At 43.1% G+C, this 13,502-nt stretch overlaps 1 protein-coding gene across 8 annotated transcripts in view; it reads left to right on the plus strand.

The window, feature by feature from the left end:
* Positions 1–13,502, plus strand: part of LOC124719913 (zinc finger protein 708-like) — a 120,125-nt gene that overhangs the window by 38,227 nt on the left and 68,396 nt on the right. For all 8 annotated transcript variants that reach the window (XM_047245103.1, XM_047245099.1, XM_047245104.1 and 5 more), the window contains one exon: positions 2,400–2,462. In XM_047245103.1, the coding sequence (XP_047101059.1) occupies positions 2,400–2,462 (63 nt within the window). The remainder of the gene's footprint in view (positions 1–2,399; positions 2,463–13,502) is intronic.

The following is a 13,502-nucleotide window of genomic DNA, read 5'->3' on the forward strand; positions in this document are numbered from 1 at the left end:
TTAAGGAATTCTGCTACCTAGGCAGTAAAATAACCAATGACGGACAGAGCAAGGAGGACATCAAAAGCAGACTCGCTATGGCAAGAAAGGCATTTCTGGCTAAGAGAAGTCTACTAATATCCAATACCGGCCTTAATTTGAGGAAGAAATTTCTGAGGATGTACGTCTGGAGTACAGCATTGTATGGTAGTGAAACATGGACTGTGGGAAAACCGGAACAGAAGAGAATCGAAGCATTTGAGATGTGGTGCTATAGACGAATGTTGAAAATTAGGTGGACTGATCAGGTAAGGAATGAGGAGGTTCTACGCAGAATCGGAGAGGAAAGGAATATGTGGAAAACACTGATAAGGAGAAGGGACAGGATGATAGGACATCTGCTAAGACATGAGGGAATGACTTCCATGGTACTAGAGGGAGCTGTAGAGGGCAAAAACTGTAGAGGAAGACAGAGATTGGAATACGTCAAGCAAATAATTGAGAACGTAGGTTGCAAGTGCTACTCTGAGATGAAGAGGTTAGCACAGGAAAGGAATTCGTGGCGGGCCACTTCAAACCAGTCAGTAGACTGATGACCAAAAAAGGAAAAAAAAAAAAAAGAGACGAGGTCCAAAACAGTGGGCCACAATAGTAGAAAACTGTAGCAGACAGGGAGCATCTAAATTCCACTGTCATTCTCACTTAATACAGCCACATGACCACAGTAGTTGTACAGATCAACGGACTTGTCAGATGATTCTCTTCAAAAACTTTGTCTAATGCTAAACATGGTCACTCTTAAAACAGTGTTCAGGTTTACCAAATCATTGAATCCACTGTTGAACATGGGAATTGAATAGCAATAAGAAGCTTGTCTGGTTGCTAGACATTACCCCAACCCCTTCCAAAGCAACGCCACGAAGTATTAAGTCATGCAGCACAATCCAAATCAGGCAGTTGTTTGGATGGGAAAGCTCCTTGCATAATGTGACTTCCACAGAGAAGAACCGACAGCAGATACAGACAGCCAAGACCACACCAATGTTCCGTCTTTTGTTAACAGTTCTGCCTGCAACTATTAAATTGACATAACTTTTAAAGGGCTACCAGTCTCTTCAATCTGTTCATTTCGGCTGAATTGCAAATACTGTTTACGTACCCTGTGCGGCTGTACCGTGCCCCATGGTGCCACAAGCTCCAAGGAAAAGAAATGACATACACCAGGTGTGGGGCATGAATTCAAAGAGGAAGCCTGCCATGGCTCAGATAGTAATAATAATAAAATCATTGTTATCATTATTTGTACTAGTATATTAGTATTACTGTAGGCAGTTAATTAATACAAAGATCAATTAATAACATAATGTTGCTGTATTCTTTCTATCTCCTGCCCAGCATCTCTCTTCAAGCCATCCTCTTTCTGTACACCATGTTGTTTCATTATTGTATCGATATGCTTTTTCTTAAAGTTAAATGGTCTACTATGTTTCTGTCAGTAAGGTGATTTCCAATCAAATTCTTTGGCTGCTAATTATCTAACATTCTCAACAGATGTCGATATCAGTTTAATGAATTTCATTCTATTCTATCACTGTTTCATTTGTTCTCATTCCAGCACTTACTTCAACATTACAAGTTTTTCAGTCTTGATATGCTGGTGCTGCTCCATTAATAATCTTTCTAGAATTTTGTCTTCTTTTGAGATCAGCAAGTAAAACCCATATATAAAATCCAAAGAATAGGACTGTTTCAGCCTGTAGCTCATACTCTTTTTGTACTGTTAGAAACATGCTTGCCCCACCAAAAGGCGCTAATGATGTTAGAAAAGTAGTAAGTAGTGTGCCAAGGTAGGGTGTGTGTTTTTTAAATAATTTTATCACAAATAAGCATTTACTGAAGTGAAAGGTTTTGATTTAACTGTTCTAGACATTTTATGATTCTGATCGTAATAGTAGTATGAGTGATGTGCCACTTGACAGTCCAGTTCCTCCTTCCCAACACAGTTGATGTACGCTGTATTGTGTCATTTGATATGAACAACATTGATTTCATTGTTTTAGGTAGTAGCTGTGTCATTTTATTTGATTACACTACCATTATATGCATATGAAGATAATGAAGTTAGAAAATATGACTGAAAACAATAGCATAGGGAGAAGGCTTAAGTTGAAGGTCATAATGGATTTTCAAAGGTGTCGTCATTAATTAGTCTTAAAATTTTTTCTGCCTCCCATTGAAATATACCATGGTGAACTTGTCACTCAGAATTTTGAACTCAAAAGAGAACACTTAACCAGAAATACTATTTAGTTATTAAAAAGTATGACAATTGGGCTTTATATATGTGATACATTTTATATAATATGGGAGGACTGTGACTGCTTAAGTGTATTTATTACAGTTTGTTATTTTTACCACAGGCCCAAGTTTACCCACACAACATGAATATAAAAGAAGAGTTGGAGGAGGGTGTGAATAAAGAGGTAATTATAGAATTTATATGACCACATGGAATTAATCATCGCTGAGTTGTTGTGAAAAAATGAGATGGTTATCAATTGTGTGTGTATTCACTTTAGCAGTCCTGTGTTTACTTTAAATTACAGTATTATAGCATGACACAGGTTGGAAACGAGGAAACAGGTAAAATAGAACATTTTGTTATAGTATACCCATATGGATTTAAACATTGCCTTTGAGCAGGTGTAGTAATTTAGCTTATGAGTTCATAGAATTGCTTCTTTACATTATAAGCACAAATAAGAATTACGTAAGATTGCATTGATGAAGTTATATTAAAATTCGTACCAAGTCCCAAGACTCAAGCTATGATTTCCTGTTGTAATGAGTAGTTCCCTTAATGGTTCCATGTATGTGAACGCCAGCATTGTATGTTTTTATTTGCCATGTGATACTGCTGTGACAATTACATTCAAGGAAAACCTACACAAAGTTGTGCAGAAAAAAACAGGTGATCCTAACCTACTGAGTAGAGACACTGCAGGTGTTATGGACAGGCAGTCTTGTGAAGTACTATTGAGCAGTTTTCTGAAAAGTCACAGGAAATATGTGCAAGACTACAGACATATCTAGTTGGTGTAAAAATCTTCTTGAATGATTTTGTGATTCTGTATGATGGCTCTTGAAAAAAATAAATTCATCTGCAAGAATGGAAATGGATCCCAAAATTACTGGCCATGTGAAACATTTTAGTGTGCTTATTCACAGTGCTACTGTAATGTAGTCAGCCTGTAAAATGGGACCATAGTTCTGAAGTAGTATTTGGGGGGAAAGCTAGCTAAGTTGATGAGCCTTTCAATGACTCAGCACTTCTGCCGTGCAGTTAGTCGTTACCTTATGCCTTAAATTACATGCAAGCAGTAAGATACATTAGAACTGAATGGTACAAATGGATAGGTGTGATGTACCTGCCATTACCACATTGTAAACTATACAAGTACCTTTCCTCGTGATGGTGTCAGTCATAGCTAACACACACAACCTGTGGAATGAAAATGAATCTTCCCATAACTGCCTACCTATTTGTCGCAACAAGTATTTTAAGTATAGTTATATGTTGGCAATATAAAAATATTATTGAGTCGAAGAATCCTACTTTCACTACTGTTTGGGGGTTACCACCAATAGCATGCGCTTTCATTTATTGCACAAATTTCATCCATATTCATTCTTGCCCTTCGTCTCCCCTCCACTCTTCTGATGCTACCGTCCCAGAGGTGTATCATTTCTCTCTTCAGTCTACATTCCATGGCTTGCTAAATATTTCGAGGGTTTCTGCTCAAGGTTTCAGCCAGCTTTGGTCCAAGAGTATTTTGAACATGACAACTTTCTTGGAGGGCATTACATTCAGGAACTACAAATACATCAAGAATTTACTACTCAACAGTTTGATGGTAGTATGGTCTTTACATTTTATTCAGTCTGATTTCTGTTTCTCCGCAGTGACTCTCCACACAGCGTGCACATGTTATGTCCATTCCAGCACTACTATTCAAGAATTAACTATAAAACACACAGAGAAAGCAATATATCTAACTTGCTATTGTTATGATGTTTCACCAGTGGAGGCTAATGCATTACTGTGCTGTGTAGCTGTTCATTCAAAAGAATTAAGCTGTGTAACAGACCACATATACACTTTAAAGTTACTAAAATATGGGATTGCACCTTTTGACTAGAACAACATGGAAGGAATGTAATCAAGAAATAGAGAGGGGGAGGGGGAGGAGGAGAGCGAGAGGAGTGCTACATATGTAACTTGATTCTGAAAAAGCCCAATTAAATTACGGTATTCTTAGCAGTTGAATAAAATACAGGCTTAATCTTTGTTTCAAGTAACGGAAATGTAATGCGTACATGCTAATTGGTTTTGAAGATCTATGGGTGTTGTTTCAGCCAGAATTTGGCTGCTCAATAATGCTACATTCGAGGAGCAGAGATTTTTGACTAAACAAGGTCATGAAAGTTAGCCCGAAGTAAAGTTACATATTTTTGGTTAAAGATAAATGGAAGGAGTAACTATCACTGCAAAATAAATTTTTATTCATATCTAATCTCTACATGTCAAATATGCTTGTGTTGTCCATTGTTTTGGACATGTCCAAGGGGACAGACAGTATTTTGATCCTGCAACCACAATGACTCAGGGGACAAAGTAGAGACATGGGTTATCTGTCGGCATCAATTTACATAAATGGGGAGTGTTGTTAGACACTGTAAAGGACAATACTACTACTTCAATAGCAGCAGGTGAGTTTCTCACACTTGTAACTTCGCAGCTGCGAGAGGCAGTTAGGTTGAGATGACGACTTCGACATGGTGCTACTTGCACGTTGATAGCTTTCTTTTTTATTGTAGTCATAGCTCCTTTCAATTCTGACATCTTAACTGAGCAACTGTCACAGCCTATACCCACACAGTTCTCCAGGGTCAGAGAAAGGCTTTCCATTCTCCTTAGAATTGTAGTACCTATACTTCACCAGTAATGCTACGCTCATCATCTTAACACACTTGAGGTTCATCTTCCACTACAATCCTTGTCTTTATTGATATCAATGAAACTCAAAGAATCTTTCGTGTAATTTGCCATCACCATCAACATATCTTGCAGCTAAATTCAGTTGGGCAGTGTGTGCTATGTCCATAGCCTCACCGAAGAGTATCCTGTTATAATGATAATCTTTGATTTCCTCCAGTAATCTCGATAACATCACTGTTTCACAGCATGAATTAAGTTCCTTACACATTGTTTTACATATGTAAGTGGCATTCGCTTAAGTGGTCTCAAGGTGATGGTTTAGTTGCAAGTCTCCAGTGTCAATTCTAAATCTTACAAGAGCTCTAAAGTTTCCCATGTTACTCACTATACTTTCACGATCATTATCGTTTTCTAATAGACTTCCATCATCTGTATGACCACGCAGGGGAATATTTTGATTTCCATGAAATATGATTGTTTTTATTATAGGTACAAGATGGTCTCTGTTTTCTCTAATTGATTTATGACATCAGGTTTGCATTCCTAGTGTAGTGATTTAATTTTGCATCTGTTGGTGCTTTAATGTGGTACTTGAGCTGAGAGTGAGTCTCGAGGTCACCATATTTATCAGTAAGTTTGGCAAACTTTGTTTGTGGTTCAGTCACAATTTTCTTGGTGATAATGGATTTCTTTCCTCCAGCCATTTTATTATTCACAAAAAGTGAACAGTTAGTGCAGAGAAGTCCCTTTTTAACTTGTGAGAACACAAGCTGTGGATGGATACTGTTTAAAATAATTATCTTGCACTTGCTTACGTTCAACTCGCCCTTCATTGTTGTGCTCAGAAGTAGGAAAGACAACTTTTTCCAGGTTTCATTGGAGCTGTGAGAAGCTTGTGTTTTATATCATCAGTAATATACGGATTGTAATACATCCTATTAAATGCCAATATCTGTGTGTTTAAAGGAATCGGTTGATGAACTTCGTTGTGGAAGTTTCGACGAAATGCTGGTTTGTGCCTTTACATCTGGTGGTGTTTTTTGCGGCTGAATGGTGACCAGAATCATCAGATGTGTCTACTTTTTTTTTCTTTATTACATACCAATCCATTTTATTATATTGTTATGATGTAGGTAAATTACATGCAAATTATTCACGAATAAACACTTTATTCGCACTGAAAATTGCAACACTGGTACACTTAGCACTGAAACACACTCAGTCACGCTCCCCATATTTCTAATATCACTAAGCACAATACTGACTGAAGTCCATGGTAATAGCCAATATTGCAGTTGCTCACTTTTAATCACTTCGAAGTTATGGCGAAGATGGTAGCTTTCAAACTGACTACCTGCTTCTCATATGTGGCTCGGTTGTTTTGAGAACATTCACTGCCAGAATGTCAAATGTACTTTTGGCCACTTCTAAGTCACACTGGTGATGTTGCCCTCTGAGCTAGGTTTTCAACAGATGCTTGTCTGTCACGTGGTAGTGGCAGCTACAGCAGGGTTAAGATTAATGAAATAATTAGTAAATGAGGGCAAGGCTCTCACATTACCACAAACAAGGAAAAGCTAAATGCAGATAGAGAAAAGCTTACAATATTGGTTTCCACACAGAAAGACAGAGTAAAAGGAAATTAACACAAATATATTTATGCACCTGCTAATATTGCTACTGCAGAAGTGCTGTATTTGTTCTGCACACATTGTACCACTCAGTTAGCTTTTTTCACACACATGCCATGAGAACCTTTCAGTTGAGTGGCCCAAAAACAAAATTTCTTATGCCACTGCTTTTATAGGGATACATTTGAGATACTGGATATTGTGGATGCAGAGAAAGTCCACCCATCAGATAGGAGATTTCACAAAAATCATGGAAGAACAAATACGGATGTAACAAGAGGGAAATTGCTGTAAACTTCACTTTGGTGGCTTGCATGGATATTCACTGACAGCTGTAATAGTACCAAGAGTGTGACTGCATAATTACACCACTTGACTGAGAAAAGTGGTGGAGAGTAAACCAGCTGTGAATTTGTACTCTACTGCACATAAAACAAGTGGTCACTGCTTTTTACATCAAAGGCTATTCCTTGTGCCTGTTCATTATAGTGGAAAATTTATCTTTAGTTTTGAGGTACTAGCACAAATACCATAGGTGTCCAAAGGGCATATATGTGAATTGTTCTCTGTGACTTCTGAAGGATTGTTAGTGGTGCAAGCCAAACGATTATATTCATTTTTATTTGTAAAAATTTAGGACAAATTCACAATTACATTCAATTGTAAGATAATTAAATTTGTAACTGACATAGCATCCATAATTCACATCACTACCGTGACTGTGACACTGGAGAGAAGCAGAAAGTTGTCATGATATCTTATATGTTTTATATTTTGTATAATAATATGGCATTGATTTTCAGAAGGAAAGAAGTTTTATTTAAATAAAATTAGTGGACTTCTTGGCTTCAGCTGGGTATGCATTTACTCCAGTTCTAACCTCCTCGACCGCCATTACATTTCACTCCATTCTCTGTCCATGTCCCACCCCTCCGCCCCGGGGGCCTTTTAGGGTGATTCATTGGCTGAAAAGGTCAAGGTGGTGGTACACTGATGTGATGTGAAATCGTAGATCTCTTCCCCCCCCCCCCACCCCCCCCCACCCCCCCCACCCCCATCCCACCCCTCTCCCTGTGGTGCTTAGTGTCTGGAATTTGGGCACATGTTTGCATTGCAGCACTAACCTCATCTGTAGAGACTGTGGATGAGTGTCGCCTGCAAATGCTCAGTGTGCCTCTCTCCACATCTGTGTTGACTGTGGAGAGCACCACACTCCCTGCTCACCAGATTACACTGTTCTCTAGAGAGTGAAGAAGGTACAAGAGTACAAGACTCAGGACAAACCTACTGACAAAGAGGCCGAAAGGAAGTACAAGCATTTGCCCCCAGCATGTACACAATGTCATATGCTACAGCTACAAAGACATTTCCCCTTTGCTGATGGTACTCTGGCCTGTTACTCTTTCTGTAGTGGGCCCCTCAGGGCCACTGAACCATCCTTGCACCCCTGTTGGTTTGGGGGATCCCCTTTTGCTGCTTTTTCCACACCTGCTTTGGGATCGATAGCTTCCCATACACCAGGGACATTTGTCCCCACCTCCCAGCCTGAGATGAATAAGCTTCTTCTGGCTTCTCTTGCAAGTAAGAGGTCCTTGGGGTCATTTCCTTCGCTGGGTTGTACTGGTCTACAACTGGACACCAGCAAGTGCTAAAGGAACTACAAACTGTTGGTCACACAGCTTCATGATCATCATCTTTACCTGAAACTGATTCAGAGAAGTCCTTGGCATAATCAAAATCCTGTAAGGAGAGAAGACAAGAAAAGTGTTTTAAGGAGGAGGATGACCTTCCAGTGGTCCCCCATACTAGCAGATCCACCTGTTCAACTCCTGTGGCCAAGGCAGAGATTCCAGCAACCCCTGAGGCCCTAGTTTGAACCACACAATGGTACCCAGAAAGGAGTTCACACATATGTTCTGGATACTCTGTATATCAAACTTTTGCCTCTTGATACAACTTTGGAGGCTGTGGTTGTTCAGGTAAGTGCATTCGGCATAGTACGATCTGCAGTGTTTACCTCCCTCCTGATGATAAAGTATCTCATGAGATATTGTTTGCATTGATTTCTCAGCCCCCCCCCCCCCCCCCCGGCCCCCATATTCTCTAATCTTGGGCAATTTCAATACATATAACCCTTTGTGAGCTTTAACCATGATCACTGGCCATCATAAGGACCTCGGAGTCTGACTGGCACAACTTGATTTGCCTCTTAAATACTAATACCCCCTCACGTTTTTGGCATGGCACACCGAGTGTTCTTGGTCATTAACCTTTTCATATACAGCGCTTGGCTTCTCCCATCCATCCACTGGGGAGTTCATGACGACCTGTGTAGGTAGGGACCATTCCACAATCTTCCTGTCCCTCCCCCAGCATAACTGCCCTGGATGCATGACCAGATGGGGTCTCAACATTGCTGACTTAAGTGCTTTTGCCTTTGCTGTCGGCCTTGACTCCCCGCCGCATGGAGGCATCAACAAGGCAGCCCAGAATATAATTACAGCCATTCATTTGGCAAGTGATTTAGCAATCCTCTGTTCTTTGGGCCTGCTCTGACGAGAGATTACCTTGGCGGTCATCAGAGAGTGCAGAGGCCATTAGTGATAGTAGGCAGGCTCTCCAGTACCATAAGTGGCACCAATTGGTGGAGCATCTTATTTACTTTAAGTGGCTTCATGCCCAGTTCTGCCACCTGATGAAATAATAAAAAGAAGAATGCTGGGAGCAGCATGTTTCAACCATCAGACCACGTACCTCCTCTCTTCATGTTATCAAGCAGTGGGTAGAGCAAAAGCAATTATCTTTTACTACATGCCACCTGGAGCTGTATAAAGCTCCATTCATTGAGTGGGGATTCATCAGTGTCCTAGTCCTCTGTGCTGATACAGCACCAGGGCCAGGTCACATCCACAACCAAATGATCAAGCACCTATCAGTGGATTGTCAGCATCATATCCTTGCCATCTGTAACTGGATCTGGAGCGAGGGCCAGTTCCCATCGTAACAATTAGAAAGTATCGTTGTCACAGTGCTGAAATTGGGTAAGCTCCTTTAGAGATGAGCAGTTATCACCCAGTAAGTGTCACCAATGTTCTCCGTAAATTGCTTGAATGCGAAGTGAGCTGGCAGCTGTGTGGCTCCTTGAGTCTCGGGGTCTTCTGGCTGCATCCCAGTGTGGTTTTCACCAAGGCTGTTCCACTACAGACAATCTGGTTTGCCTGCAGTCTGCCAGCCAATCAGCTTTTTCCCAATGTCAATGCATTATAGCCATCTTCTTTGACTAGCAAAAGCTGTATGACAGCTGGAGGTGATGCTATATCCTTGCTGCCTTACACAAGTGGGGTCTGTGGGATCCACACCCAATTTTTATGTAGAATTTCCTGTCACAGTGTATGTTCTGGCTTCTAGTTGGTGCTTCCCGCAGAACTCCACATATCCAAGAGAATGAAGTCCTGCAGGGCTCTGTACTGAGTGTCCTTGTCTTTCTACAAGCCATCAGTGGTCACCTCCAGCTGTGAGGTCATCAGTATCACCAACCTTACATGCTGACTATTTGGGCCTCTTACTATTGCTCCTCTAGTGTGGGTGTCATTGAATGTAGACTGCAAGGCACCATATGAAAGATGCTGTCATGGGCACTGACCCATGGATTTTGGTTTTCAGGTGCCAAGACCTATGTCATGGTTTTCTGTCAACATGGTATGGTTCATCCACAACCAGAACTTTATCTTCCTGACAAACTACTCAATGTGGCAGGAACTTACTGCTTTTTAGGGCTGGTCTTTGTTTCTTAGTTGACATGAGTTCCCAGTATTTTTCAGTGTAAGTGAAAGTGCTTGCTGCACCTCAGTACACTTTATCACGCGAGTAACACCAGCAGGGGTGCATAGTGCACTACCCTTCTGCAGCTTTACAAAGCCATGATACAACCCTGTATTGGTTATGGGAGTCTGGTATATGGTTCGGCATCATCCTCAGCATTGTGGATACAGGATCTGATGCACCACTGTGGTGTTTGATTTGCAACAGGAGCCTTTTGAACTAGTCCTGTGGACAGCTTATGTATGGAGGCTGGGGTCCATTCATTGTGTATCAAGAGCCAACAGCAGCTTCTCAGTTATGCTACCTATGTTTGCGACTCTCCTAAGCATCCAAACTATCATCCCCTCTTTCCAAACATGGAAACCCATCTTCCATAATGGCGGCCTGGATAAGGGATTTTGATCACATTCCACACTGTCCCTCACCTCTGAACTCCAGTTACTTCTTCCTCCACCTCTCCTCTGGGCCCACTCATGTACACCTATGTGGGGAACCCATTGGTCACAGCTTTGTTTTCCCCCCAGGGGGTCCACAACTCTTTTGTGGACACGTGCGTAGCGAGCACGGAACCCCGAGCTAATGTGGCCCTCCTTCCTTTCCGGGCTGCATACCTTCCCTTTCCTTTCCGCATCCCTCCCCGTCCCCCATCTTCGCCCCCCCCCCCCCTCACCTCTGGCTCTTTCCTTCCCTTTCTCCCCCTCTGGGAGTATGGTTTGTGCCTACGTCCGGAGACGGACGCTCGAAACTGTTCCAAATTCCTTGTTTTATAAACTTGCAAGTCCTCGTCCATCCTCTGTCCTTCTCTTTTCCTTCCCTCTTCTCCTTGCCCTTTTCTCCGCTGCGGCGTTTGAGACCCCCTCTTCTTTCCTTTCCCTTTCTCTTTTTTCCTCCCTGTGCGTGTCTGAAGGCCGACCCACGCACTTCCATGCGTAGCCGGTGATGGGGTAACGCGTAATTCCCTGCCCCGGGTAGACAGGTAGGACACGTACGTACCTCCTGGTAACGGCCAGGCCCAGGGAGGGGTGATTACCCGAGCTGATACCTTCCGAAAGTGCCGATTGGTCCCTCCGTCCGTTTGTCGGGAGGTGTGAACAATCACCTAAGGCGGGTGTGCCCTCGGTGAGGGCCCCCACAAGGGAGGAGCGCGCCATCGGAGACGCCGGTAATCATGGGGGATTCTTCCGCAATGGTTTCCTCACCTTCCACTATGTCTGCTCACAAACGTAAGTTCACTGAGTCTCAGCCACAGACAGTTCTTCCATCGTTGCCACAGTTCCTTGTTGTTTCTCGGTCTGACGAAGGTCACGACTTTTCCACAGTAAACCCTTTCATTATTCAGAAAGGTGTTGACGCAATTGCGGGTCCTGTAAACTCTTGTTCCAGATTACGGAATGGCACCCTGTTGTTAGAAACACACAGTGCCCTCCAGGCTCAAAAATTGCTGCGTACTTCTCTGCTCCACACCTTCCCTGTCTGGGTGGAACCGCACCGTACCTTAAATTCCTCGCGTGGAGTCGTTTATACACGCTCCCTCGATGGATTGTCTGACGAAGAAATTCAGCACTACCTGTCTGACCAGGGCGTAACAGCTGTTCATAGAGTTATGAAAAGGGTTGACACGAACATCATTCCAACCCACACTGTCTTCTTGCCATTTGACAAAGTTCAACTCCCATCGAAAATCAAAGCAGGCTATGAGATAATTTCCGTTCGCCCTTACGTCCCAAACTCTACGCGTTGCTATCGGTGTCAGCGGTTCAATCACACCAGCCAGTCCTGTTCCAATCCGGCCAAATGTGTTACGTATGGCAAGGATGCCCATGAGGGTGCTTGTCCACCTCCATCCCCTCGCTGCATCAACTGTATGGGTGACCACGCTGCTTCCTCTCGAGATTGCCCCGTTTTTAAGGATGAAAACCTCATCCAGGAAATAAGAGTGAAGGAAAAGGTGTTGACCTTTGCTGCTCAAAAATTATTCGCCAGTCGACAGCCCACCATGCCTCAGACAGGAAAATACAGCACTGTCCTTGCTTCTCCTCGGCCAATAAAGGAGGCTGCCACGCAGACTTGCGACCTCACTTTTAGTACTACGGTCGTCAGATCGGCCAGCGCAAAGATCGCCCGTTCAACCTCACCACTTTTGCCTGCCCACTCTATGGCTCACCCTTCGTCGGGTTCTGCTAAATCTCGAGCCCAAAAGTCAGACGCCAAGTCTTCAAAAAAAGAGCATTCTCGTGAAGAGTTTTTACGTACCGCAACTTCACAACCATCGGTTCCTTCTTCATCTAAACATCATACTTCCAAGAAGGCTACGAAGAAACACAGTTCCTCTCCTTCTCCGCCAAGGCGTGTCCCATCTACAGCACCACCTGGCGGAAATCGCCCTCGGCCGTCTTCTGTGTCGCCGAGGCGCACTGCTGGTGGCCGGTCAACCGGCCGATCGCTGGTGGCAGGAGCTGCTCCTGACCAACCTATGGATCAGGATCTTCTGCCTTCGACTGAATTCCATTCCATGCTGTCGGTCGCAAGCTCTGAGCAGTCGTTGTGTTGACAGCACCCTTGGTCACGTTCCTCCATTTTCTGTTCACCCTATGTCCATTATCCACTGGAATATCCGCGGCATTCGAGCCAATCGGGATGAATTGTCGATCCTCTTACGATCCTACTCGCCGGTCATCTTTTGTCTTCAGGAAACAAAGCTGCGTCCCCATGACCGCTTTGTTCTCCCTCACTTTCAGTCAGTCCGATATGACCTCCCCTCTGTTGAAGGCACTCCAGCCCATGGAGGACTCATGATTCTGCTCCATGATACTCTCCATTATCACCCAATCCCCTTAAACAGTTCCTTCCAAGCTGTCGCCGTCCGTCTTTCCCTTTCCGGATACACGTTCTCTCTTTGTACGGTATACATTCCATCATCCACACCAATGGCACGAGCTGATCTCCTTCATCTTCTTGATCAGCTTCCACCCCCCTATTTGCTGGTTGGGGATTTCAATGCCCATCACCCGCTTTGGGGATCTCCGCATCCTTGTCCACGTGGCTCACTATTGCTAGACTTCTTCCACCAA

This window comes from Schistocerca piceifrons, chromosome 11, assembly GCF_021461385.2.
Source record: "Schistocerca piceifrons isolate TAMUIC-IGC-003096 chromosome 11, iqSchPice1.1, whole genome shotgun sequence".
NCBI classification, from domain to species: domain Eukaryota; kingdom Metazoa; phylum Arthropoda; class Insecta; order Orthoptera; family Acrididae; genus Schistocerca; species Schistocerca piceifrons.